Here is a 25,682-nt window from a genome sequence, read left to right as displayed (position 1 = left end):
GTCCTGTTTATAAATTTCATAAAAATGTTCATGAACATATAATCACGAACCCTATATATTTAGATGCAATTCATTACATAATTAGATAGAATATATAAAATTATACCACTATGTGCATTACCATAGAATTAAATCTGATTTATTACATGTCATTTATTACTATATTAATTACTGCAGAATTAGATCTAATTTATGATTAAAAACACTTATTCAGGCCCTACTATGCACAGAGCACTATGCTAGGCATTGGTAATAAAGCTCGGACGAGAGACCAGCCCCAGTCTTCCTGCAGTTTACAGTGTGACAGAGGAGGCTGGGAGCAAACAAACAGCTCCATTACAATAAGCTAGTCACATGACTCAGCCATCAAAAAGAACGAAATAATGCCATTTGCAGCGATATGGATGGACCCAGAGATTGTCACACTGAGTGAAGTTAAGTCAGACAGAAAAAGACAAATATCATATGATATCGATTATATGTGGAACCTAAAAAAAAATGATACAAGTGAACTTATTTACAAAACAGAAACAGAGTCAGAGATGTAGAAAACAAACTTACGGTCACCAAGGAGCAAGGGAGGGGAGGGGTAAATTGGGAGACTGGGACTGACATATACACACTACTATGTATAAAATAGATAACTAACAAGGACCTACTGTACAGCACAGGGAACTCTACTCAGTATTCTGTAATGGCCTCTATGGGGAAAGAATCTAAAAAAGAGCAGATATGTGTATATGTATAACTGATTCACTTTGCTGAACAGCAGAAACTAACACAACATTGTAAATCAACTCTACTCCAATAAAATTAATTAAAAAGTAAGTTAATTACAGCTGGGTTAAGTGCAACAAAGGAGAACAACAGAACACATGAAAGAGAAGGACCTAATGAGGGTGCCAAAGAAGGCTGCTCTGAAGAAACACAGCAGTGAGCCCTTCTGAGCATCTTTCATGCCCACTGATCCCCAGACGCCTACACAGGGCTGCGCAAAACCAACCTTAAGAAAAGGGATAAGTTTCCACATTTCCATGCAATTCTTCACGGACTATCCCAAGTTCCCTTGTTTTCAGATTAGTCTTTAATTTTTTCCTGGAACGCTCGTCTCCCCTGCCTCATCTGGAAAACGCTCACACATCCGTAAAACCACCTCTTCTGTAAAGCCTTCCCTGGAAGTGTCAGAGGGATGCGAGTCTCCTTCTCTGCACCCGTCACGCCCTGCAACTTCCAGTGTCACAGCACACGGCACGTGGACTGTTTTCTCCTTGCCCGTACATACACCCATCCTCTCATTCAGTAAATCTTCTACTATGTACCTGTTATTTAACAGGCACCGTTCTATGTACTTTCTAAACACTGGGACACAACACTGGGAACAAAATACATAAAAACCTCTAATTTCTGTACCTAGAGCCTGTCTCATTGAAGGTGTTTAGTAAATGTCTGATCAATGAGAGAATAAATAAGTTCTCCATTGTTGGCCACTTTTATAAAGGAGGACAGTTCTTTGGGCCTATGAGGGGACCTACTCTTTTTGGATCAAGGACTGAAATAATGAACTCGATGGCAGGCTTCATAATGCAGCTTTAGCTACTACAGCATGCAGACATTGTCCTGTTTCTGTTATTGTCTTTCGTGTGTTATATTGTTCTTGGGACTGGATCTTGCAGCAAACCCATAAGCAGAAGCAACTGTGAAGGGCGGGCAGAGCCCAGAATGCTCTCCAAACAGAGCATAATGTTCATGTTTATGGATGCTGATTAAAAACAAAAAAACAATGTCATCTTAAATGGCCTCGGTCAAATAAAATCACCAAGCACATTTATAGTATTTAATAGGAGTTCTAAAATTAAGTGCAGACATCCATCTTCCTGACTGCAAAACTCTTTGTACTGAGCATACTACTTGCTGTCTGCCAGGAAAAAAACCCCAAACCAGCCCAGTGGCCGAATGCTGTCCTGGAGATGAGAGCCTCCTTCTTCAGAGGCAAGGAAAACAAAGGCAGATAAGAAAATGGATGAAATGAGCCCTGAGGGACTGAGGGGGCTGGTGGAGTTTACACTCTTCAAGGCTGCTTTAAATAGCAGGCTACCAGCGTGACCGCGATCAAGCATCCCTCTGTGTCTCATGGGCTCCCCACGTGGGCTGGGCGCTGGCTCAGAGATGGGAAGTTTCCACCCACCAAGGGCAAAGCGGAGAGACCAAGGACTCAGCACCACTTGGGAGTGTGCCCATGGGTGGAGCCCGTGTGTTAACTGTCCCTCCTTGGGAAAGACTGCCTTGCAAGCTCTTCCTTCTTTTACTTATTGATGTAAAATGTCATTTCTTTTATGAAATGATCAAGACGATAGGGTTGTTTCTCTTTTGAAGTACGCTCCCACCTGTTTTTGTTTTCCATTTGTTGCCCCATGAAACCCCCAAACTGGAACACAACACACCACTGTTTCCTACCCACTGTTTCAGTGTGGCTGAAGCAGTGAGGAATTTTCCAAACAGACTAGGATTGAAATCCAGCTGTGTGACCTTGGCCAAGTTCCTTAACCTCTCTGAACCTCAGTTTTCTCATGTTTAAAATGGTGGTCATAAAGCCTAACCCCCTGGAGGGCTGTTGTGAGAATTAAATGAAATAGGAGTATAAAATGTCCCCATGCCTGGTACAGAGAAGGTATCCAACAAGAGCAGTTTTTTCCTCCCCCCCTACTCATCTCAGACTTGTAAACACCAGGGACTCCCACGCCACACAAGCTATTCCTAACAAGAAATCAGTGCACTTACTGGGTTCACTGTTGTAGTGTTTGCATTTGGAGTAGGACGGGGTTCAAACTTGTGGATTTGTTTTAGTTTCACAGCTTTGTTGAAGCCCAGAGAAGTTAATGGACACAACAAAGAAGGGAAGATATGGCCCTAGAATCCAAGTTCAGTTTCTGACCTAAAACACCCCATTACACAGCCGGCTCCTTCGCAGCCATGAGCTCTCACCTGACTCCCTATCAAATCACGTCCCCCTCCGTTATTCTTTACCAGACCATCCTATTCATTTTCTTCCAACTCTAAATTGTTTGCCTGTCTTCTGCCCTTGTTCCAGAAGGAACCTGTCTGTCATGTCCACTGCTGTATCTCTGGCGCCCAGCACTGCGGCCCTGGAATATAGTTTTTGGAAGAGAATTCTGCACAAAACCAGGGCATAATACAAGAAGGTATGTCATCAAATGTCGGCTCTGGCATCCTCACCCTTTTGCAGGGTGACTCTGCCACTTTTCCCCATAAGAGGTGGTGTTCGCTTCTCTACCCACTGAATCCAGGCTTAACCACGCTGGGCCAATGGGACATTAGCAAATGCGATGCAACCAGAGGTTTGCATACTGGTGCTTGTCCTGTCTTCCTGATGGGAACCTGCCCACCACCACGTGCACAAATGCAGGCTAGGTTCACGGGTGAGGAGCAGCAACATGGAGAGAGGGTCCAGTCATCCTGTCAAGGCCCCGGTCATGTGTGTGAGGCCATCCTAGGCCCGCCTGGCCCAAGCCAAGCCAGCCCAGACAAGAAGCTCTGCGCAGAATTGTAACAAATAATAAGTGTCGTTTGTTTTAAGCCAACAAGCATTAGAGCTTTTTGTTAGGCAGGAAAAGCTAACTGATATGGAAGATCATAAAATACATCCCACAAACCTCTCTAAAGTAAGGTGCCAGGTGTTTCTGGAAGTAGCTCACTTATAAGGAAATTGCTAATTTCTGGCTTTGGATGATAAGGAGGTGGGAGCTGAGCAGGAATGAGAGGTGGAGGAACAACTGATAGGGAGAGTGGTCCTGAAGCTGTTGCCATGGAGCCCGGGCAGGCAGGGATGGGGAGCAGCCGTCCTAGGCCCACAGTCCACCAGAAACAGCTGCTGCCACCTCTGACATGAATGCTTTGGGCCATCAGCTTCTGAGTTTTAGAAACTAAAAACAGGACATATCACCATGTACTTTTGCAGAGGTCAGGAAACTAGGCCCAAGGGCCAAACGTGGTCCACTGCTTGTTTTTAGAAATAAAGTTTTATTGGAACATAGCCATGCCTATTCATTTACATATTGTCTATGGCTTCTTTCATGCAGCGATGGCAGAGTTGAGTAGCTGTAACAGAAACCATATGGCCTTTGAAGCCTAAACTATTTACTGTCTGGCTCTTTACAGAATCAATTTGTAACAACTCCCGTACTAGGTAATCAGGGGAGGTTCCATGCAATGGCTGGGTCTTAACCTGAGTCTTGAAGGAATGAGGCAGTGTTGATTTGGGTACAAAGGAATAGGGAATTGCTGAAAGAACATTACAAGAAGGAATACTGAGATTATAACCAATGTTACATGACTGTGTGCAAAAGTAATTATAATAAGTTCATGACAGTACAAACAATAACTAAGCAGATATACCACTTACTATGTGCCAAGTATATGCTCTATAGTAACTCATTTTATCCTCACAACAATATTAGATGGTAGGCGGTATTATCATCTCCATTTTTCCAATTGAGAAAAGAGAGCGACACAGAGAATGAAAGATGCTTGCCCAAGGTCACAAAACTAGCAAGTAGCCCAGCTAGGATTCAAATCCTGGTATTCTCACTCTAGATTCCGTACTCTTTGAAAGCTACAAAAATGGAAATGTAAATAGGATAAAGGCCAAAACTGTGCATAAATTCTAGCTATGAGCAATGAGATTGTTTCTTAAAGACACCTGAAAATCAGCTTTATTACTTTATATCATTAAACCTTCTTAGCTAACTACACCACGTGTTCATTTTATGTACCCTTTGTCCCCTATAAAAATTTGCCATTTGTCCTGTTTAGCTGGAAATCCCCTAACAGGACATCACTATGGTACAGCTGGTGGTTATGATGCCATGGTGATGCTGTGTCAACACAGCAGCCACTGGCCATTCCCAGAGGTAGCCCACAACCCATTCATTAAATTCTGAGGCTGATACTGCCGCTTGGTCCCTAGGGAGACAGAACGTTCTCTTCCCCAAACAATAGTCAATACGGTCATTCTGGTCACGACAGGCGGAAGCTACTGTGGATACTCCTTTTTAAAGATGTAAATTGGGTTCTGTTTGGGAATCCTACTTTACAGCAGGGGCTCCCAGCCCAGAGAAGTGATCTTTGATCTCCAGCCAAAGGATGGGCCAGCCCTTATAGGTCAACTGGGGGCCCATGGTGTATCTGCTGGTAGCCCAAAATGGTATCATGCCTGGGGCCCATTATAAACAACAAAACTAAAGATAGGCAGAATTCCCGAAGAGAAGTTGTTTCTTGATTCGTTACCTCATAATCACGGGGAGAGAGTTCTAACAGATAGTCTTCAATAATACTAACTCTTCACAGACTAACAGAGCTTACATTGATATACCTCTTTTAGAGGGCATCTTGGAAATTTGTTTAAGCGTTAAAAGTGTACAGAGCCATTGACTTAGAAATTCCACTTCTACTAATTTATCCTAAGTAAATTATCAGAGATAAACATAAAGGCTATTTATTAAAGCATTATTTATAGTAGAGAAACATTGAGAACACCTCAATTGTACAACAGGGGATTCATGAAATATATTATGATATAACCATAAACCACAACATTAATGGCATAGCCATAAAAACTATGCAGTTGTTTAAACTTTGGTCATGAAAGATTATTAAATTTAAAAAGAAAGTTAAAACCAGTATACAACATAAAATACTATCCTTGTAAAAAAACACCAAAAATAACAATATGCACATACTAATAGAAAAACAGGTTTACCAGGGGTTTTTCTCCCAGGGTAGAACTATGGTTATTTTAATGTTCCATTTTTTTATACAATAAATTCTGCATTGTGTTGGTAATTTTTAAAATGATAACAAAAGTTATATTTAATTTTTTTTAAAGTTATATATTTTTTCCTTTGGCTGTCACATTATATTTTGCTTTCTCATATTTTTCAGTTCTATGAATTTCGTCACGTTTTCCCAGCAAGCCAAGATGCAGACCAGTCTTTCTCAACAACCAGGGGGAAAGGCAGTCCACATTTTCAGAGACCCACCCATAGTTCAAAAACCCTTTAGTCGGACAACTGGTTGGCAAGCTCATCTGACTTTATTGGGCTTATAGTTCTTTATTAAAAAGCTACACCCCAATAGGGCTCTGAACAGCTTTACCAAGTTCATCAAAGTTGCTTGCGCTGCTCTGGGTTTTGTTTTTGTTGGGTTTTTTCCTAAAAAGAGACAGAATCCCAAATTAAAACAAGAGGTCAGGGAATTAGCTGACTAAGAGGTGATTAAAACAGTTTGTACTTTACAGAGTGTGAAACTGCTTAATATGTAGGTAGGGCTTGGGATCTGGCACGAGAAGACACACTGGATAATTTCTTTTCCCGGGACATAAAAGGAGCAGGTAAACTGAGTTATAACGTCCCTCATTAAGGTTTCTGGTCATGAGATGACAAAGTTTTTTGAAATAAAGGAGTGTCGTTTCATTTAACTTCCAAATGAGCACTAGAGAATGATTTATTTATAGATTGCACAACAAATGGCCGGAGTGAACCGGGATTCTGCTGAAACCTTCCCAGATCTCAGGATAAATTTAAGTAGGTTCGGCGAGGGGTTACCAATAATAAAGCAGTAATTAGATGCACAGATGCTTTGCTTTTTATCCAGCTGCCAACTGGTTGCCGTGTTCTTTTCCTTGACCACCATATCTGAGGCTACTGGAAGAAGGGGCCTTCCTTTCAAACCAACACACCCCCGGAGGAAGAGATATTCCTAAGGCTGTAATGAACTTCTCCAAACCGGCCTCACCCTGTAAACAAATTCATGTTTATTCAAATGATTCGAAGAGGAAGGAAACCTCGCATAATTTCTTTGAGGGGCTGACACTCAGGCGTTTCTTCAAGCTGTATCTTTCAGCACCCAGGATGTGCCAGGCTGTGTGTGAGGGGCAGCTGGGGTCCCGGGTCCCAGGTCCTGGTCCACTCTGTGTTCCCAGGCCATCAGACGTGCTGTGAGCGAGACCGAATGCAAAAACGGCCCCAGCTGTCCTCCCCCTGTATTCCCGCCTCTTATCTTGTGACTTCGCAGCTCCTCCTGCTAAGAAGTTGAGTTTATGTTCTTACCTGTTGAGTACGGACTGGCCTTCTGACCTGCTTTGGAATGTGTCAGAAGCACGAGTGTGTCCCTTCCGAGCCTCCGGAGGCCTTGTGTAGCCCGACTCTCTCTTTTGGAGCCCTGCCTGCAAATAACTGGGGCCAGCCCGACGGGATGAGAGGTCCCCCACCAACCGGCAGCACCCTCAGAAGCAGAGCCCACCAGCTAACCTGCGGCGGACCCGGTCCGTGTGGCGCACGGCTGGGACCACACGAAACCCCCAGAGGAGCCTGGCCGAGCGCACCGGCCCATGAGTCGTAAGCCAAACTAACAGTTGTGGTTTCAACAACAAGGACCTCCTGTACAGCACAGGGAACTCTGCTCAATATGATGTAACCACCTAAATGGGAAAAGAATCTGAGAAAGAATAGATGCGTGTATACGTATAACTGAACCACTTTGCTGTACACCTGAAACGAACACGACGTTGTGAATCAACTGTACTCCGATATAAACTAAAAAGTTAAAAATAAATAAATAAAAAGGCGGTGGTTTCAAGCCATTCCTTTTGAGGATGGTTTGTCACAGACTAGCTCCTGACCCGTGCACGCAGAAAGTAGTAACTCTGCTCCGCTAAATACAAAATGCCTTGGAGCAGCTGGGGACGGGGAAGGGGGCTGTAATGCTCCAACGTGCCTGCAGTGATCAATGCATCATGCAGTTTTGATGCATAAACAGCACACCTGAACTGCCATCGGCGGGAACAGAAAGAAGCCGTGTATCTAGGGAAGGGCTGGCTCAAGACAGTCACAGATCCTTTGAAAGACTGTCTGTGGATGAGTTGGATTTGCCTGTGAAGTCATTCTTTGTTCCTTTTCTCTTTAAAAAAAATAAGAAGCTCTTTCACTTAATTAAGCCTGTTGGACTCGATTACGATTGTCTAGCTTGATTCAAAGCAGCCACATAGGCTCTCTGACACATGTTCAGCCTCCGAGACTCTGTAGGCTGGAATTTTAAATCCAGCTCCCCTGAATTTATGACGCACGCACACACAGTAGCAAGTCCCCACAGGCTGAAAATCAAACTGTAATTCAAAGGCCACAGGGCTGAGGAAACAGCCAGAAGATAAATCCCCATTTCAACCTTGGATTCTCTGCAAGTTGATTCAGGGGATTGTCAGTCATATTTAAAAATGAAATAAAACTACAAAGACACCAGATGGCATGTTCTAAAGAGAAATAGGGGATGCTTTTCAGGACGCCTTCAAAGGCTCTTGCGACCTGAAAAGAACTGTTACAGGTTATTGTAAGGGCCCTAGAACATTTGGCTCCCATCAGACATTTGCAGAAGTTTCTGAATTAACTAATGAGCTCTGAGGAAGAAATGAAACCATCACACACAACCCAGAGCACCACACCGACTGGAGGTGACGTGACAAGACATCAAAGCGGCCCAGTCCTGGAGCTGGGCACTCACCTTACACCCCTCGCAGGCGCTGACCCCATAGTGGTACCCCGATGACTTGTCCTGGCAGACGAAGCAGGGCTTGTACACTCGAGGGGGAGGAAGTGGAGACGGAGGGCTCGGGACCAGTTCCTCGGAGCTGGTGCTCTGTGTTTCAATCGCTACGGTGGAGACGGGAAGGGGGAGGAAAAAAGAGAAAGCGTATTTCAGTTCATTGTTTTTTCACCAGTGAGTTCATAGGCCTCTGCCCCCAATTCAGCAATAACATAGCAAGGATAGGCCCACAAAAAGAGCTGCCAGTGTAGGCACTGCAGGGCCATCCTGACTCTAACGTGGTATTGACAGTTTACAAAGCAATCCTGTACGCCTCTCTCGTTTGCAGAGCAACGTGGCACCGTGAGGGAGATGATTTTATCACCATTTCACCCTCAAGAGAAACAGAAGCTCAAGGAGTGCAGTGACTTGTCCAAGACCAACTGGGCAGTGGTAAAGCCAAGACACAAAGTCAGATGTTCACTGCACACCCAGGGCTCTTTCGACTCTAGTTCCCCCTAGCTTCCAGTTCAGTTAGAGTCTCTGAAATGACCTGCTTGACCCTGTCTCTCACTTAACCAAAAGGAACTTTCCTTAGGACAAAGGAAGAAAACGCCCAAAGCAGCCATTCAACAAGGACACAGAAAGGGCCGTCAGCACGCGGCCAGAGCTGAGCTTCACTAACAGCAGTGGCGGCGAGACCGTTGCTACTGAGTCCTCCTTGGACCAGGAGTGTCAGCGCCACGTCAGAGCTTGTTAGAAAACGCGGTATCAGGCCCCAGCTCCAGTCCAAGGAGTCAGATCTACATCTTAACCAAACCCCCAGGTGACCGAATGTACAGTTAATGTTTGAAAAGCATTGCATTACATTAGTGATGGCACAGCCTGACGTTGCTCTTCATTCTAGACTTACAAACACGCGATCCCCCATCTCATTATTTAACCACCCAAAATCCACGAGGAATAGGAATTTATGGAGCTTAAGATACAGGTATTCTCCCATCCCTACTCTCCAGATTTATGCTCCATGTCAAAGCAAGACCTGGCCCTGTTCCTATTACAGGCAAAACTGCTCATAAAGGATGAGGAAGTGGGGAAGGGAGGGGCGAAAAGTGGTCAAATAATGTTCCAGAATCTTCCAACCTCCAATCACTTCACAATACACAGTATATTTCCCAGAGTATAAAATTTCCGGTTGTTCCACTGTTCACCATCTCCCAGATTAGCTACTCTGCCCACTGGATTGTCCGATAGCCTAGCTTTCAGCAAGTCAGCTCTGCCCCCTACACATACTGTTAATCCATCCTTGTCTGAGGTCTTGCTGCCAGGCCAGCCCAGCAACCCGGCAGCATCTCTCACCTCAGTTACTACAGAAGCTCCTGCACTGGTCTCCCGGTGCCCACCCTTCCGGCCTAGGGTCCCCTCCGCACAAGCACAGTCAGATAACCGCTCCAAAGTTAAAATCACTCTGTCTCCCTTACCTGCCGAGAACCCTCACACGCTCCATCCGTCACCGATGAGAGCAAAGTCAGTCTCCTTGCTGTGTCCAGCAAGGCTCTTCATGATGTGGGCCTTCAGCAACATCACTGAATTCAATGACTCTCCTCATTTACTGACTTCTAAACGCTTGGTTTCTGTTCCATCTCTTGAACAGGCCAAGCTCTTGTACCAACTTATGGGTATCATGCTGACCATTTTCCCTACCTGGAAGTTCTCAGACCTTCACACGTCTAGTTCCTTTTCTCTCTTAGATCTTACAGCTAATGTCACCTCCTCACGGGTGACTTTTCTAAATAAAAGGCCCCTTCCCACTCCTGGTCACTATATCTCATTTTATTTTATTTTATTTTCTATAATACGCTAACTAGTGTCTAAATTTAGAAAGTCTGTTTGTGTACAATTTTATATTCTACAGAATATAAAAGACCCCCCAAGTATGGGTCTTGTGAAACCAAGGAACTTAGATGAATTGTTTACAACTCTGTTCCAGGCCTAGAAGAGGTGCTGGCACATAGTAGGTGGGTAATCAATAAATATTTGTTGAATTAATACATGAGCTTTTCCTCTTTTCCTTATTTGTCTTCATTCCAAGCCCTAAGTGCCCTTCTAAGTTGTTAAATGGTAAAATTAGAAACCAAGTAGCTTTCACATACTCATTGGCTTCCTTTAAAATTAATTAATTATCCCTTTGGAATAGAATCAACTATAATTATAGTATTGTCATAATTCAGAAGAATCTTGGAATGAATTCATTAGAGTTAGGCAGGTCTAGTAGATAAATCTAGTGCTGTCTTTACTGGGTAGCTCAGCACAATTGTGGCAAGGGTTGTACAGGAAGGTGGGCATCGAAGATGTCATGAGAGCTCATCAGATCAGCTATCAAGCTACAAAAGCAAAAGCATGCCTCCCCCTAAACCAATCAGCTTCACTGAAAGCAAATGAGTCATAATGGCGTCGACAAGAAAGCAGTACAAAATAATACATCACTCTTTGTTAAAAATCTAAGAAAACAATATAAAATAAGCTACAACGATACAACACGGGGAATAGAGTCAATATTGTATAATAACTATAAATGGAGTATAGCCTTTAAAAATTGTAAAGCACTATAATGTCACCTGTAACTCATATAATATTGTACATCAACTATATTGCAATAAAAAAATCTAAGATGCTGCTACTGCTGTTGTTACTATTGTTATTACTGGGTGTCACTGATCCTGAGTCACCATAGATTATAAAATGCATGTTATTCTATGTATCATTAAGAAAGACAAAAAAGTACTGCCAATTAAATTATGACCCATCAGTGCTTGTGAGACACAGCCTGATTTCAGAGATGTTAAAAAATTAAATGCTTCTGGAGCCCTGAAAAAAAAAAACAAACTTAAGAAAACACACGCAGAATTACTCACAATCCTTTCATTCAGAGAAAATTACTGTTATCTTGGCATCTACCCTTCAAAACATTTTACTATGCGTATAAATGTTTTTGGTCAGTTTGTTTACCTTAAAAAGTGGAATTATACTGTAGATTCTGTTTGGGACTTTGTTTAACTTACTATGTCATGAGTTTGTTTCCTTGTCAATAAATATTTTTCCCGCAAAACATTCCATTATGATGAATATCTTTGTAGCTAATCTCAGCACATCTCTGACTATTTCCTTAGGCTAAGTTCTCAGAAGTGGAATTATTAGTTCAAAAGTTATGGCTATTTAAGAATACGTTGTGAGTTCTAGAAAGGCTGTGTCAATTTACGCTCCTAATATCAACATAAGTGTGTCCTCCCCTAAACGCCTCCCAGAACTTTCTGATTGGTTTTATTTGTGTGCCTCTAATTCCCCCCTAGGGACCGAACTGTGTTGTCACCACGAGGAGCAATCCCGCGTTGTGTGCAATGTGGGGAGAGTGTATTTTCATGTTCTACTGGCTCGTGTAGAACAGCTAATCTGGCTTGTCTAGGAAGGTTGTAAATAGAATTCTGTTAGGTCTGGATTCAGCTGTCAGAGCTATGCCCTGAATTTCAAACGTGGGTGGTAATTTCCATAAATATGCAGCTTCAAATCCATGTACTGAGGGGGTCCAGCATCTCCCCCTCCCAAAGAGAGGAAACTGAACTGCAGGCAATCTAATCCCCGAGAAACTCAGGCAAAGCACATGGAAGCGGGGAGACCTCAGAATCGAAAGCCTTTTTCTATAGACGAGAGTCACTTATAACCAAGGAGTGAATCAGAAAACTTTCCCTCAACAGGTGTACGGATGAAAATGTCCTATTTGGAAGCAATCAATAGCGAGGGCTCTGGACTTTTATTAAGGCTGTGGTTATTTCACTGGTAGTGCTTTCCCATATTTGTACAATGGATGTTGGTGTGTTCAATCTTTTTTTTTCCCCATAAACTTATTTATTTATTTTGGCTGCGTTGGGTCTTCATTGCTGCGTGCGGGCTTTCTCTAGTTGCAGCGAGCGGGGGCTACTCTTCGTTGCGGTGTGCGGGCTTCTCATTGCGGTGGCTTCTCTTGTTGCGGAGCACGGGCTCTAGGTGCGCGGGCTTCAGTAGTTGTGGCACGAGGGCTCAGTAGTTGTGGCTCGCGGGCTCTAGAGCGCAGGCTCAGTAGTCGTGGCGCACGGGCTTAGTTGCTCCACGGCATGTGGGATCTTCCTGGACCAGGGCTTGAACCCGTGTCCCCTGCATTGGCAGGCAGATTCTTAACCACTGCGCCACCAGGGAAGCCCGGTGTGTTCAAACATTTAATTCCCTGACTATAACATACCAAGTGTGTGATACACGCTATGGACAGTACATGGTATAATCCCTTAGCCTTGACAAGTTTGGCCTAATAGAGAGTAAACCAACAATTATAATATAATACACTGGTTCTCAAACTTGGCTGTATGTTAGAACTACCTGGGGACCTTTTAAACATCCTAATGCTTAGATTGTATCTTAGACCTATTATGGCAGAATGCCTGGGAGTGGGAGCCAGGCATCAGTGTTTTCAAAAAAGTATTCCCAGGTGAATCCAAATTGCAGCAGTTTGGGAAACACGGATATGATATGATATGACAGAGAGGGCTATAAGCCTTATTCAGCTCAGAGAAATCAAGGGAGGCTTCCCAGAGGAGGTGACCAGGCTGTGTTTTGAAGGATGAATTGATTCCATCTATTGTGGTTTGTAACGTGAATCCTACAAATGCCACGTGTGCATCCCAGACAAACATAAATAGAAAAGACTTATATATGACAAGAAATAATCATCTTTGGAAAAATTTTCCCATTGGTGGTAAAGCATTAACTATTTGACTATATATATTCAAATATCCCCTCAAAATAGATCATCGGTGGTCCTTCATTTCCTCTGTGTGGCCCGTGACGCTGAGAACAATGCAAAGCAAGTAAGAAAAATCTCCGTGGTACCGTCAGATTGCCAAAGCTAGCTTTAAGCAAACATGCCAACGCAAGTTCTAGGATTACAACCAGGATATGGCATCAGTATAAAAGCAGATCTGAACTTCAATGCAACCTCTGGCCTTTTTGGTAATGTAGCAAAAACATACTTTGGCCAAGTTTATTAGTGCTCCTCTTGCCCTTTGGTGCCCCCCGTCACTGCCACCCCAAAGACAGTGGGAAACAAGGCGGGGGGATAGCCCAGGGCCCCCTTCACGAGTCAGTTGTGGCATTTAAGACAGCTACAGAGTGCCTGCCGTTGATCTGTTCGCTGTCGTCCTGCTTAAATCAATAATCTATTAGTCCCTTTAAATGAGAGTTAGATTCATCAAATGCCCTTGAGAGACGTCAAACATTTTGTGCCTTATTCCAGGCAAGCACAATCAGTCTATGGAATGATGAATTTTTTGCTCAAAAACCCTGCAGGCCCAGCAGACAACGTGTCCTGTATTAGCTCATTCAGCAATCTCAGGCAGGCCAAAAAAGCAGTTTTTAGACTTCCCAGGGGGGAAAAGAGGTTTGTGTCATTTAAGAAAACAACCGCACTCCAGCCATCCTGTCGTGATTTCAGTTCAGGGAAAAGCAGTCTTTGAGGACTAATTCAGATCTGCTTTTTGCCTCCTGCTTTTATTTATTTCCTTGCTTACTTATTGTCTGATTGAGTTTTGTTTAGTGACTGCATCCCCAACAAGCAGCAGCCTCCAAGGTGGCATCCTAACTGCTAACCAGATGCGCTGCCTCGTTTGTTAGGGAATGGCCAAGACAGGAACTTCTGTTGCTCGGGCGAGATGGATATTTGGCTCCATGGGTCCCTGCCCAGAGGAGAGTCAGCACCAGAAGTGCTGAGGGGGCTTCTCTGGGCTGCCCACTGGCCAAAGGAGACAGCGATCCAAAACCTGCACTGACAGAAGCTTCCAGCCCATATTTTAAACCTCTCCAACCCTGCAACTCAAAGGTGGCTGTCATTAGGGCACCCAAAGCTGGAATCACCTTCCTTGCCGAAAAATTCATTACAGGTCTTGTTTGCCTTTAAACTAATGCTCCTCAAAGTGTGGTCCAGACCAGCAACCAGCAGCAGAATTCCGGGGGTAGGGAGAAAGCCATTTGCTTTAAATTAGTGGTTTTCAGACTATCTGTGGTAAAGGACCATTTTTTTTTTTTTTCTCATAGATTGATAAAATCAATAAAAACAAATCCCTAGGGGAAAAAAAGACACACAAAATGAATCTCCAGAAAAAAGGAATTAAGAAAAAGATGCTCAAAACACAAGCTACAACTTAAGGAGGGAAAAAAAGGATCTTTTAGACGTGAAATTCCTCTGCCAAATTTCTGTACAAGTTTCTAAGCATTTGCTCTCACGGCTGCCCTATCTCCTTGAGTACTGGCAGTGGGCCGCAGAGCAACTGGCCTGGGCCGCAGAGCAACTGGCCCGGGCCGCAGCTGGCACTTTGAGAAGCACTGCTCTGAAGGACTCTATAAACTCGGAGGCTGTTTGCAGACAAAACAAAAACAAACCAAACGAACTCTCCACCGACCGAGACGCCGCACAAAAGCAGAATAAGGGCACTCCCAAGTGACACAGCCTTCTTAAACACTGCCACAACTCTGGGGGTTTAATTCACTCCCAAAATAATAATAATAATAATAATAATAATAATAATAATAATAATAATAATAATAATAATAATGCTGTTGCCTGTTAAGAGGACTCGGCACTTGCAAATTAACTCACCTGAGAAAACACAGTATAAATGTCCTTGTTGTTACAACACACCTGAGTGTCATTTAAACACACGGAAAGCCTCTAACAATAGCGCTCTTCACAATTCCTAACATGCTTGGCATTTTTCTAAAGGTTAGATTAAGTAGCAGATAACATTTTTAAGAGAAGGCCCAGTATACTATGTTTTTCTTTGTGAGAACTAATTTATGGCGGGCTAAGCCATGCTGACAGACTTCAGGATTTTCGAGGCGGGCAGGCAGGCATCCGGCATAATGAAAGCCCTGCCTTTTCGCTAGAACTTTCTCGATGATTAAGACAGTATTTTAATGCACTCTCTGGGTAGCTGAGCCTTAAAAGAAAAAGGAGTTGTAAAGCAAAAGGCATTTCCTGCACGGCCCCGGGGGAATTTTGAGCCCTGAGCTCCGGGACCCGGTGGGAGGGAGTAATTTCAGCTAATTAACGGAGACTAGCAAAGTGTTGCATTTGGTCACAACATTTAGTTGGGTTTCATTTTTGTTGGCACGGAGGAGAGCCGGTCTGGATTTTTTCCCCCCCTTTTTCTGTGGATTCACTGCAGGATCGCAAGGCCCACAGCTCTCATACATTAGGGAGAAAGTCAAAGGAAACGCCAAAGTTCAACCAAAGTACAAGTAATTAGAACCAGATTCTCCGCTGCGGGCGTGTGCGCATGCGCGCGCGCGCACACGTGGACCTTTATTGAAATATCATTTACATGCCTCCAACCGTGAGCGTGGGACTGGGGACCTCCATACTGGCGCTCATTTAATTTTCCAGTCGCCTCCAGTGAGTGAGTGTGTGTGTGTGTTTGGGGGGGAGGGGGGGATCTTGCTTTTAATCATCTTTCAGGAGAAGCGGTTTGTTTCCACACACAGGGGATTTTGCAAATCTGTGAATCGCATTTTGAAATTAAGTAATTGCCAAACAAGAAAAACTCTGCTTTGAAATGGTCTTGACTCACTCTGCTGCTGGCTCTGTTATTACTGAGAAGCTCCAAGATTAGTCCCGGGTCTGGGGGAGGGGAGCGGAGGAAAACGGCGTGGCGGGCTCCGGCAGTCTTGACTCTGTAACCTGCCCGTGACCCTGAAGGAGTGTGTGTTTGCCCGGGTCACCCGGGATCCTGGCCGAGGGCTGGGGCCGGGTTATGAGAATCCCTGCTATTCTGACCACACATGCAACAGGTGCTGAGGACAGGCAGGGGACAAAAGAAGGGCCGGGAAGACTTTGCTTTTTAAGTCCTTCAAGAAAGCCTTGCTTTCCAAAGTGCGGTCCCGGGCTCGCACCATCAGCACCACCTGGGAACCGGGTCAAACGCAGGCTCCCACTCCCCTCCACCCTCCACACCCCCAGAAATGCCTGCCGAATCCCAACAGGCATCTTAACAAAATCCCCAGATAATTCCCAGGCACACTAGCAACATTTGAGACACCTTGACATAAAAATGTCTTGTTGCTCTCCTAACCTCCCCGGAACCCCAACCTGCTGAGTCAATCTGGCACCGTTGACTCTGTCGGCTCCCCCTTTGCTCAGGTCCTCACTAAATGCGCTCCTTGTTGAGCACTTAATACCTTAAGAGCTCCAGGCTGCGCGGTGTTTATGCTCCCCAGAAGCCTGCGTCTGCTCCCACGCAATTTCGGCAGTGGATTTTAGTTGGCAGAAGGGGTCAGAGTTGCACCGGAAGAGCTGAACTAACAGCACCTACCATTTACTGAGCACTTACTAAGTGCCCAGGACTGCGCCAAAGGCTTAGTACTGACACCGTGAGCTCACTGACTCTTCCCCAGAACCGAAGGGGACAGCAGGGCCGGGGAACCCCGCACCTTAGAACCGGGAAATTTAACCAACACACTACTCGCAGCCTTTACGAAAGAGATTTATTTATTTATTTATTTATTTATCAACGGGGGTGGCGTTGTTTTACAATGTTGTGTTAGTTTCCACCGTACCAGCGAAGTAGAGTTCCCTGTGCTATACAGCGGGCTCTTATTAGTGGTCTATTTTATTACAAAAGAGATTTAAATGGCTGAATAGATATTACTCTTGCTTCACTCAAACCCACAGCTTTTTAACTTCGCATCTTCCACCTCCTTAGGAAGTAAATCACTGGGTGTGGTCCGGTCGGGCCTATATACTCATATCTGAGAACTGCAGGATTGTGGACCTCCCTTTCTTTTAATTCACGGTTATAATTTTCCAAACACTGATTTGATTCAAGACATGGTTAAATTTGACAAGATAGTTTGGGCCTTAAAAAGAGAGACAGGGAGGCTGAGGACCCACTAATCACTCTGTATTGCAGCTACACCTGTCTGGGCCCTCGGCCAGCAGCAATTATTCCGGAGGCCGACTTTTACCGTAGGAAGTGCTGTCGTGCGTTCCTAAGGGACTATGACATGTTCAACACCTCCATTTCATTGTCATAATATGCTTTCCTGCTCCAAGGAACATGGTCGAAAATTATGTCATGGATTGTTTTAGGTGACGTTTGTAACAGACGATGCTTTAGATCACAATTTTCTAGGACATACTAAGATAGCTTATGACAGGTTCAAATAAATTCTCCCTTAAAATCACTTAACGGGCCGACACATCTAACTACTTATTAATGATGTGAACTGAGAGGCATCCGAAATGGAAGGCGTTAACTGAACAAATGCTGTAACCCGCCTCAGGAGTCGCGTGTAGACGAAGCTAATTACATTGCAATACCGAGGTCCCTGAAGAGCTTATCTCCGCACCAAATGATTCAGTCCCATATTCCACTTCCAATCAGGATTTCCATAATTCTTAAAAAGCAATTATTGCTCTAACAAATGACATTCTATTATCTGTTCAAATTTCCTGCACCCACAGTGGATTAAAACAGGAGCGCTAAAAAGTTTATCATCTCAGATACACAATTCTTTGCTTATATACTGTAAATATATTTGAAAATCACTTTGGTACCAGTCCTTACAGAAAACAGGGGGGATACTGGGGTGGAATATTTTTAAAAGATGATGATGAAATTACTCTTTGTCACATGGGAATTTTTGCCATTCTTTTGAGATCTGAGAAAGTTCAAGGGTAAAGACACCAGAATGTAACCTCTTTCGCAACAAAGTAATGTTCTACTTACTCGGTTATACTTTGCTGCAAAGAAGTGTTTTTTGTTTTATTTGGTTGATATTTTACAGGTAGACACTCACACTAGTGGACTCAAAAAGCTCTGAAACCAATTTAATCCCCATCTTGTGAGTTTCCTTTGTTCCTAAAAAGAACTAAAATGCCCTGAACCGGCAAAAAACTGTGTGAGGAAGTGATGGGACGGCATGGGCTTTGCTCCAGATGGACCTGGATTTGAATCCCTCTTCTGACACTTACTAAGTTAGTGACCATAGAGTGTTTGTTCCTCCTCTGAGTCCTAGTGTCTCCTAGGACAATGCAGACGATCCTAGAATTCCTGTTGGTGAACGAGAGACATTGTTTGCAACTTGCCTGGCACACGATGTTTCGTAAGTGATGGTCAACCCAGGCTCCCCCATCCTCCCACATTTCCCTTCCACCTTCCTTAATCTTGGACAGTGGCTCTTAACCAACACTGATTTTGCCCCCCAAGAGACATTTGGCAATGTCTGGGGAGATTCTGGCTGTCATAACTGGGGGCGACTACTGGCATTTAGTGGGTAGAGGCCAACGATGCTACTAAACATCCCACAGTGCACCCCAATGTTCATTGCAAGCACTGTTCACAGTAGCCAGGACATGGAAGCAACCTAAATGTCCATCAACAGATGAATGGATAAAGAAGATGTGGTACATATATACAATGCAATACTACTCAGCCATAAAAAAGAATGAAATTCTGCCATTTGCAGCAATATGGATGGACCTAGAGATTGTCATACTGAGTGAAGTAAGTTAGACAGAGAAAGAGAAATTTTGTATGATATGCATGTGAAATCTAAAAAAATGGTACAAATGAACCTATTTACAAAACAGAGAGACAGAGTCACAGATGTAGAAAACAAACTTATGGTTACCGAGGGGGAAAGGGCCGGAGGGATAAACTGGGAGATTGACATATACACACTACTATATATAAAACAGATAATTAGTAAGGACCTACTGAATAGCACAGGGAACTCTACTCAATACTCTATAATGACCTATATGGGAAAAGAATCTAAAAAAGAATGGATATATGGGGACTTCCCTGGCGGTCCAGTGGTTAAGACTTCGCCTTCCCATGCAGGGGGTGTGGGTTCAATCCCTGGTCGGGGAGCTAAGATCCCACATGCCTCGCGGCCAAAAAACCAAAACATAAAACAGAAGCAATATTGTAACAAATTCAATAAAGACTTTAAAAATGGAAGAAAAAAAAAAGAATGGTTATATGTATAGGTATAACTGATTCATTTTGCTGTACACCTGAAACTAACAACACTGTAAATCAACTATACACCAATAAAAATTAATCAAAAACAAACAGAAAACATCCCACAGTGCACAGGACAGCTCCCTCCCCCTCCCCAGACAACAACGATGAACAAGTGTCTGGCCCAAATTAGAAATAGTGCTGAGGTTGAAAAACCCTGCTCTAGGGTAAGGAGACTACTTGTGGGAAGACTTTAGGACAAAAACAACAACTTCTTGGAGCACGGGAGACAGAGGCGGGAGTAAGTGCCTGATGCTGCCTCTTACTACGGTCACTTCACCTTCCTGAGCTTCAGTTTCCTAACCTGAGAAATGGAGATGACAAGTGTGTGTACCACACTGCAGGGTTTACACATTGTAAACGACACAACTCTATATTCGAGGACTTGTTTGTTAGAGTATTTGGGAACAGGTGGGCGAGCCATATCTTGATGTGACTAATGCCTTAGAAGATGATGGGAAATTCTTTAAAGTGAAAGAAAAACAATACAACAGGGACTTCCCTGGCGGCACAGTGGTTAAGACTCTGCCTGCCAGTGCAGGGGACACGGGTTCGAGCCCTGGTCCGGGAAGATCCCACATGCTGCAGAGCAACTAAGCCCATGCGCCACAACTACTGAGCCTGAGCTCTAGAGCCCATGAGCCACAACTACTGAGCCCGCGTGCCCAGAGCCCGTGCTCCGCAACAAGAGAAGCCACCGCAATGAGAAGCCCACACATCGCAATGAAGAGTAAGCCCCTCTCGCCGCAACTAGAGAAAGCCCGCGTGCAGCAACGAAGACCCAACGCAGCCAAAAATAAATAAATAAATAAATAAATAAATTGAAAAAAAAAAAAGAAGAATACGACAACAGTATTAACAGCAACAATCACGGGGCATCTACCGCAGGCTAGCTGCCACCCCCATTCTGTTCTAAGCATTTGACATATATTAATTCATTTGACCCCCGTAACAGCCCTATGAGAGAGCTCGTCTTAGTACCTCTAAAAAATACTTCCAGGCAAGAAACTGGAGGCAGAGGCTGGTGAGGGAACTGGCTCAAGGCCATCCAGAGGGGAGCAGATAAGCAGGAATTGGCACACAAGTGGTCTTGGGCTCAAGAGAATGGGTGTGACCCCGGGGATGACATCCTGTCTTGTGATCCTGCACAACTTCTTTGGCAATAGGCTGGTAGAGTCCCTGGCAGCAAGTCTGAGAAAATACAGACCACGTCAAGCAGACCCATGCAGTCATCCTGGCATAAGGAGCAAAAGTAAGACTGGAAAACTGAAAAGGAAAGAAGCTAAAGGGACAGAAAGAATGCCCTTTCTTCTTTCCAGTCAAAGCAATAAAGTAGGAAAGTCCCCAGAGGCAAACACAGGAATGAGGAGGCACACATCCCACGCCCACGAACCCCTCCCGCACCTTCCCTGCCGAGAAACCAGCCCCCAGCAGGCCGGGTGGCAGCACATCAGACCAGGTTCCAAGGGCCTCTGGCGGCGGTCCAAGGGCGTGTAACTCCACGCTGTCAGGCGCGGGTAACTCAGGCCACATGTGGCCCGCCCCACCGCCAGCTTCGGGGCTCTGCTGGGTGGCGAGAGGAGGGCTCGGGCCCCCCTCCCCAGGCTGCTTCTCCAGCTTTCACCAGTGGGCCACTTACACTCCCTCAACCAGAATGTATCTGGCACAAGAACGCAACCCGAAGCTGTGCGCTGGCTCTTCTGTCCCCGTCTGCAGGGTTGGGATGCCTCAGGGAGACCTGGATCACTCCCTCCCAAGAGGACCAGGGTATGGGGGGCAACCAGAAGCATCCCCACAGAACCTTCTAGTGGACTAACATGACGACTGTGTTAGTGCTGGAGATGAGCCTCACACACCAGCTCCAAAGGACCCACTGGGGATATTTTAGTTTAAAAGATTCTTAATTTTCTACATGGAATTGTTCAGGTTATAGACAGAAACGCTCTAGCACGGTTGATATTTTTTCTTCCTTCATAACAGTGATTTCTCACTATTTCTTGATGTGAGAAGGACGACGGTGTCAAAGTGCTTTCATTATAGTTCTTAAAAAAGAAATTGCTAAACAAACTGATGGTTACCAAAGGGTGAAACGCTGGTGGGAGGGATAAATCAGGAGCTTGGGATGAACACACCCACACGACTATATATAAAATAGATAACCAACAAGGACCTACTGTATAGCACAGGGAACTATATTCAATACTCTGTAATAACCTAAATGGGAAAAGAATCTAAAAGAGTGGATAGATGTACATGAATAACTGATTCACTTTGCTGTACACCTGAAATGAACACAACATTGTAAATCAACTATACTCCAATAAAATAACAAACAGACAAAACAAAACAAAACACCCTCACAGAAACACTCAGGATAATGTTTGACCAAATATCCGGGCACCCTGTGGCCCAGGCAAGTTGATACATAAAATTCACCATTACAAGTTTCTTTTTGGGGGGATGAAAGTGTTCTGAAATTAGATAGTGGTAGTGGTCGCACAACTATGTGAATATACTAAAATCCACTGAATTGTACACTTTATAAGGGTGAACTAAATGATATATAAATTAAATCTCAATAAAGCTGTTTAAAGATAAAAAATTTTAAAAAAAAATTGCTAAGGAAAACTTGAAAAAATAATCCAAAGACATTTCTACCACCTGTGAGCAGGCCCCAAGGCTCAGGTCTTTTTGGATATTCCTTCCTTCAGGGAACGTCCCATCTTTAAAGACAAGCTGAAGCATGTGGTTGGAAGTGTGAACTCTGGGGCCTGCCTGCCTGGGTTCAAATCCTAACTCTCCTACCTACTAGCTGTGTGGCTCTGGGCAAGTTACTTAGTGTCTCTGAGTCTCCATTTCTCCTTGTACAAAATGACAGCCTATCCGGCACTGGATCATCCTGAGCATTAAATGATGAATCACTGTAAAGCACTGGGCCCAATGCCTGTCACACAGGCGGCACAAGCAGAGTTGCCATCATCACAGGATCAGGGGTCGTGCCTGTGCTGACGAATCTCGATACGATTCACCTCCCATCTTCCTCCTAAGCAGCAGTCTCAAGTCTTGATTTGCTGACCTTTGCTTCCATTTTCCCTCTCAAAACACTGGTCCCTCCTGATACGATTCCCCCACCAGCGAATGTGAGCAGAGCCCTTTGTGTCAGCTCTGCTCCCGCACACTCCCACTCAGCTGTCGCGTCCCTCCCCGCCTCAGCGCATCACCCAAAGGACCACCACAGCCCTCTCCTCGTGGCCCATCCCCAATCCATGTGCACAGACCCCTCAGAAACAGCTTCGTGAAACTCCTCCTTCCCACGGCGATCTCCCCTTTGGGAGCCTTCCACAGCTGCTGGAACCCAAAGTCGCAAACCTCTGCATGGACCAATGGGGAGCCGGGTGGACGGGGCCAGGATTATCAGCCAGCAACATCCAACTGCTGACATGTATTTATTGAGCACCTGGCAAGGCCAGACACCGTGCTAAATGCTGGGTTAAAAAGAAGTTAGAAGACACCATTCTTCGCCCACACAAAATGACAGCTAAAAATACCAGACAGTAAAGATGGTCCCAGCTGGAGGCTGGGATCCGATGGTGCCCGAGGCTGCCATGACCGGGCATGTCACGAGCACACAAAGGCTTCGGCTGACTTGCCTTTAAATACTCAGTGCGTAAAAGTACACAGCAGGTGCTTAATAAATGTTGGTCGAAAAATGAGTGAAAGAATGAAATCTGCATAGAAATCCTTGCATAGTTATCCTAGGCATTATCAAACACATGATGACCGTTTCAGCCAATTCAGCAGATCTGCCAACAGCACACATTACCTGGTGGTGGAGGATTCCAGGTGTGTTTTCATCCCATTCCCTCACTTGCTCCCTCAGGGCAAAAGTGTGAAGAAGAGCAGGGATTATTATCATTATCCAATTTTTACTCTCCATTATTTATAGGAGGAAACTGAAGCTTAGAGAAGTTTAAGGACTTGGCCAAGGTCACAGAGTTCGGAAACAGCTTGATCCAGAACTGGCCTCCTGAATCCACCTGCATTATTATAACCAAGAAACAGAGCACTCATTTCTATTTGAAGCCGTCCTACTGATTTTTTAACGTTTTAAGACAAGATCAGTAAACTCTTTCTGTAAAGGACTAGACAGTAAATATTTTAGGCTTTGTGAGCCATATGGCCTCTGTCACAGCCACTCAACTCTGCTGTGGTAGGGGGAGCAGCTACAGACAAGACATAAACGAGTGGGCGTGGCATGTTCCAATAAAACTTTATTTACAAAGACAGGCTGCAGACCAGATATGGCTCAGTTTCCTGACCCCTGCTTTAAAATAAAGGAAATTAAAACTATTCCTTCTTAGAGTAACTGCACATGTACTATAAAATCCATGCTTTTCTTTGCTTCTAGGGTAAAGACAGAATATGATAGCCATATGTTACAGAGATGAGGGAAATAGTTTAAGGATGCTAAGCACTACAGTGTATACAGTATTTATATACACTATAAATGTGTAAGGTCTGCACATTTCCCTCAAAACTAACCTCATGTACACATTTTCATTAGTTAGGGAGGTCAATATGTCTATCGTAAATACATTTTAAAATTCCTTCCTACATATTCCGTCTATTGGGATTATTTATCACGCCCTGTTCCCTGGCCTAGAGCCAGGGAGAATATGGGAGTTTTAATACCTTTAATCCATTACATGGATTTTTTTTAGAGCTCCATAAGACAAAATAAAAAGCACTCTCATGGTCATATATGCAATAAACCTGATATGCCACTTAATATTTCATGTCCCATTTTATTTTTCACTTGTGATGGTTTCCAGCTCTCAACGTGCAAAATGACATCATTTCAGCCATCTTTTGGCTCCAGTTTTTCGTTGTTGTTGTTTAGAGAACTCCTGACAATTCATAGACGAGAAATCTCCCTGTGGACATTGAGGGGTGATGATTATTGCTCCCCGACATTCTGAATAAGTACTGAAATGCGTTCGCTGACACATGCCACCCAGTTTATGGCACTGTGAATTGATTAGGCCATGTTACCTTGTATCGAAAAAGAGGTGCGCATGTATTTCTAGTTAGCATGTAGCTGGTTTCCAAAGATGGCTTGCCTAGCGACCCACACCTCCAGGGAGCCACACCATTGTGTAGGCCCTTCCCCTTCAACCTGGGCTGCTACTGGGATTGCTCTTTGATCAAAAGGACGTGGCAAAAATAACACCATTACACCCGGGACTAGATCCTAAGAGGCCTTGCAGCTTCCATCTGGGTCTCTTGGAATGCTCATTCTGGGGGAAGCCATGTGAAGAGCTCAGGGACCACCATCCTGAAAGAAAGCCCATGTCACAACAGGAGGCCGCGGAGAGAGAGAGGCCCACGCAGCCTCCAGCTGCTCCAGAAACCTCAGCCGAGGAACTGGACGTGGAACGCAGGAGCCACGGTGAACATCGGCCTCGTCTGGCCCTATGAGGAGTTCAGCCCCGGAGCCATCTGACTGCAGCCACGTGAAAGATCCCAGGTGAGACAGAAACTTGAAAGTGAATAATAAATTGTGTTTTAAGCCACTAAGTTTTGGGTTGCTCTGTTCCATAGCAATACATAACTGAAATTAATTCTACAGTTATCATTAATTGAAGATGATTTATCTGGAGCCATGAAGAACCTGTGGAAAGAGCCCACCCTGACTCTTTTAGAACCTGGGAGACAGTAATTTGACATCACATTCACGGTCCAAACTCTGCATGCATTCCTGCCAGTTACGAGAGCAATGGAGTAATTCCATCTAAAAATAAGTAACTAGGGAATTCCCTGGCAGTCCAGTGGTTAGGACTTGGCCCTCTACTGCTGGGGCCCTGGGTTCCCTGGTCGGGGAACTAAGATCCCGCAAGCCATGCGGCTTGGCCAAAAAAAAAAAAAAAAAAAAAAAAATTAACTAAGAAATTCTGGATAAAAAGGAGCATGATAGTTGCTTAGCTA

General features: G+C 44.4%; 1 protein-coding gene across 5 annotated transcripts in view; it reads right to left on the bottom strand.

Annotated features, from left to right (window-relative positions):
• Positions 1-25,682, bottom strand: part of RARB (retinoic acid receptor beta) — a 787,132-nt gene that overhangs the window by 138,606 nt on the left and 622,844 nt on the right. For all 5 annotated transcript variants that reach the window (XM_061194748.1, XM_061194747.1, XM_061194752.1 and 2 more), the window contains one exon: positions 8,572-8,720. In XM_061194748.1, the coding sequence (XP_061050731.1) occupies positions 8,572-8,720 (149 nt within the window). The remainder of the gene's footprint in view (positions 1-8,571; positions 8,721-25,682) is intronic.

Source organism: Eubalaena glacialis, chromosome 6 (assembly GCF_028564815.1).
Source record: "Eubalaena glacialis isolate mEubGla1 chromosome 6, mEubGla1.1.hap2.+ XY, whole genome shotgun sequence".
Classification (NCBI taxonomy): domain Eukaryota; kingdom Metazoa; phylum Chordata; class Mammalia; order Artiodactyla; family Balaenidae; genus Eubalaena; species Eubalaena glacialis.
The sequence above is the reverse complement of the archived record's forward strand: the minus strand, read 5'-3'. Positions and strand labels throughout refer to the sequence as shown.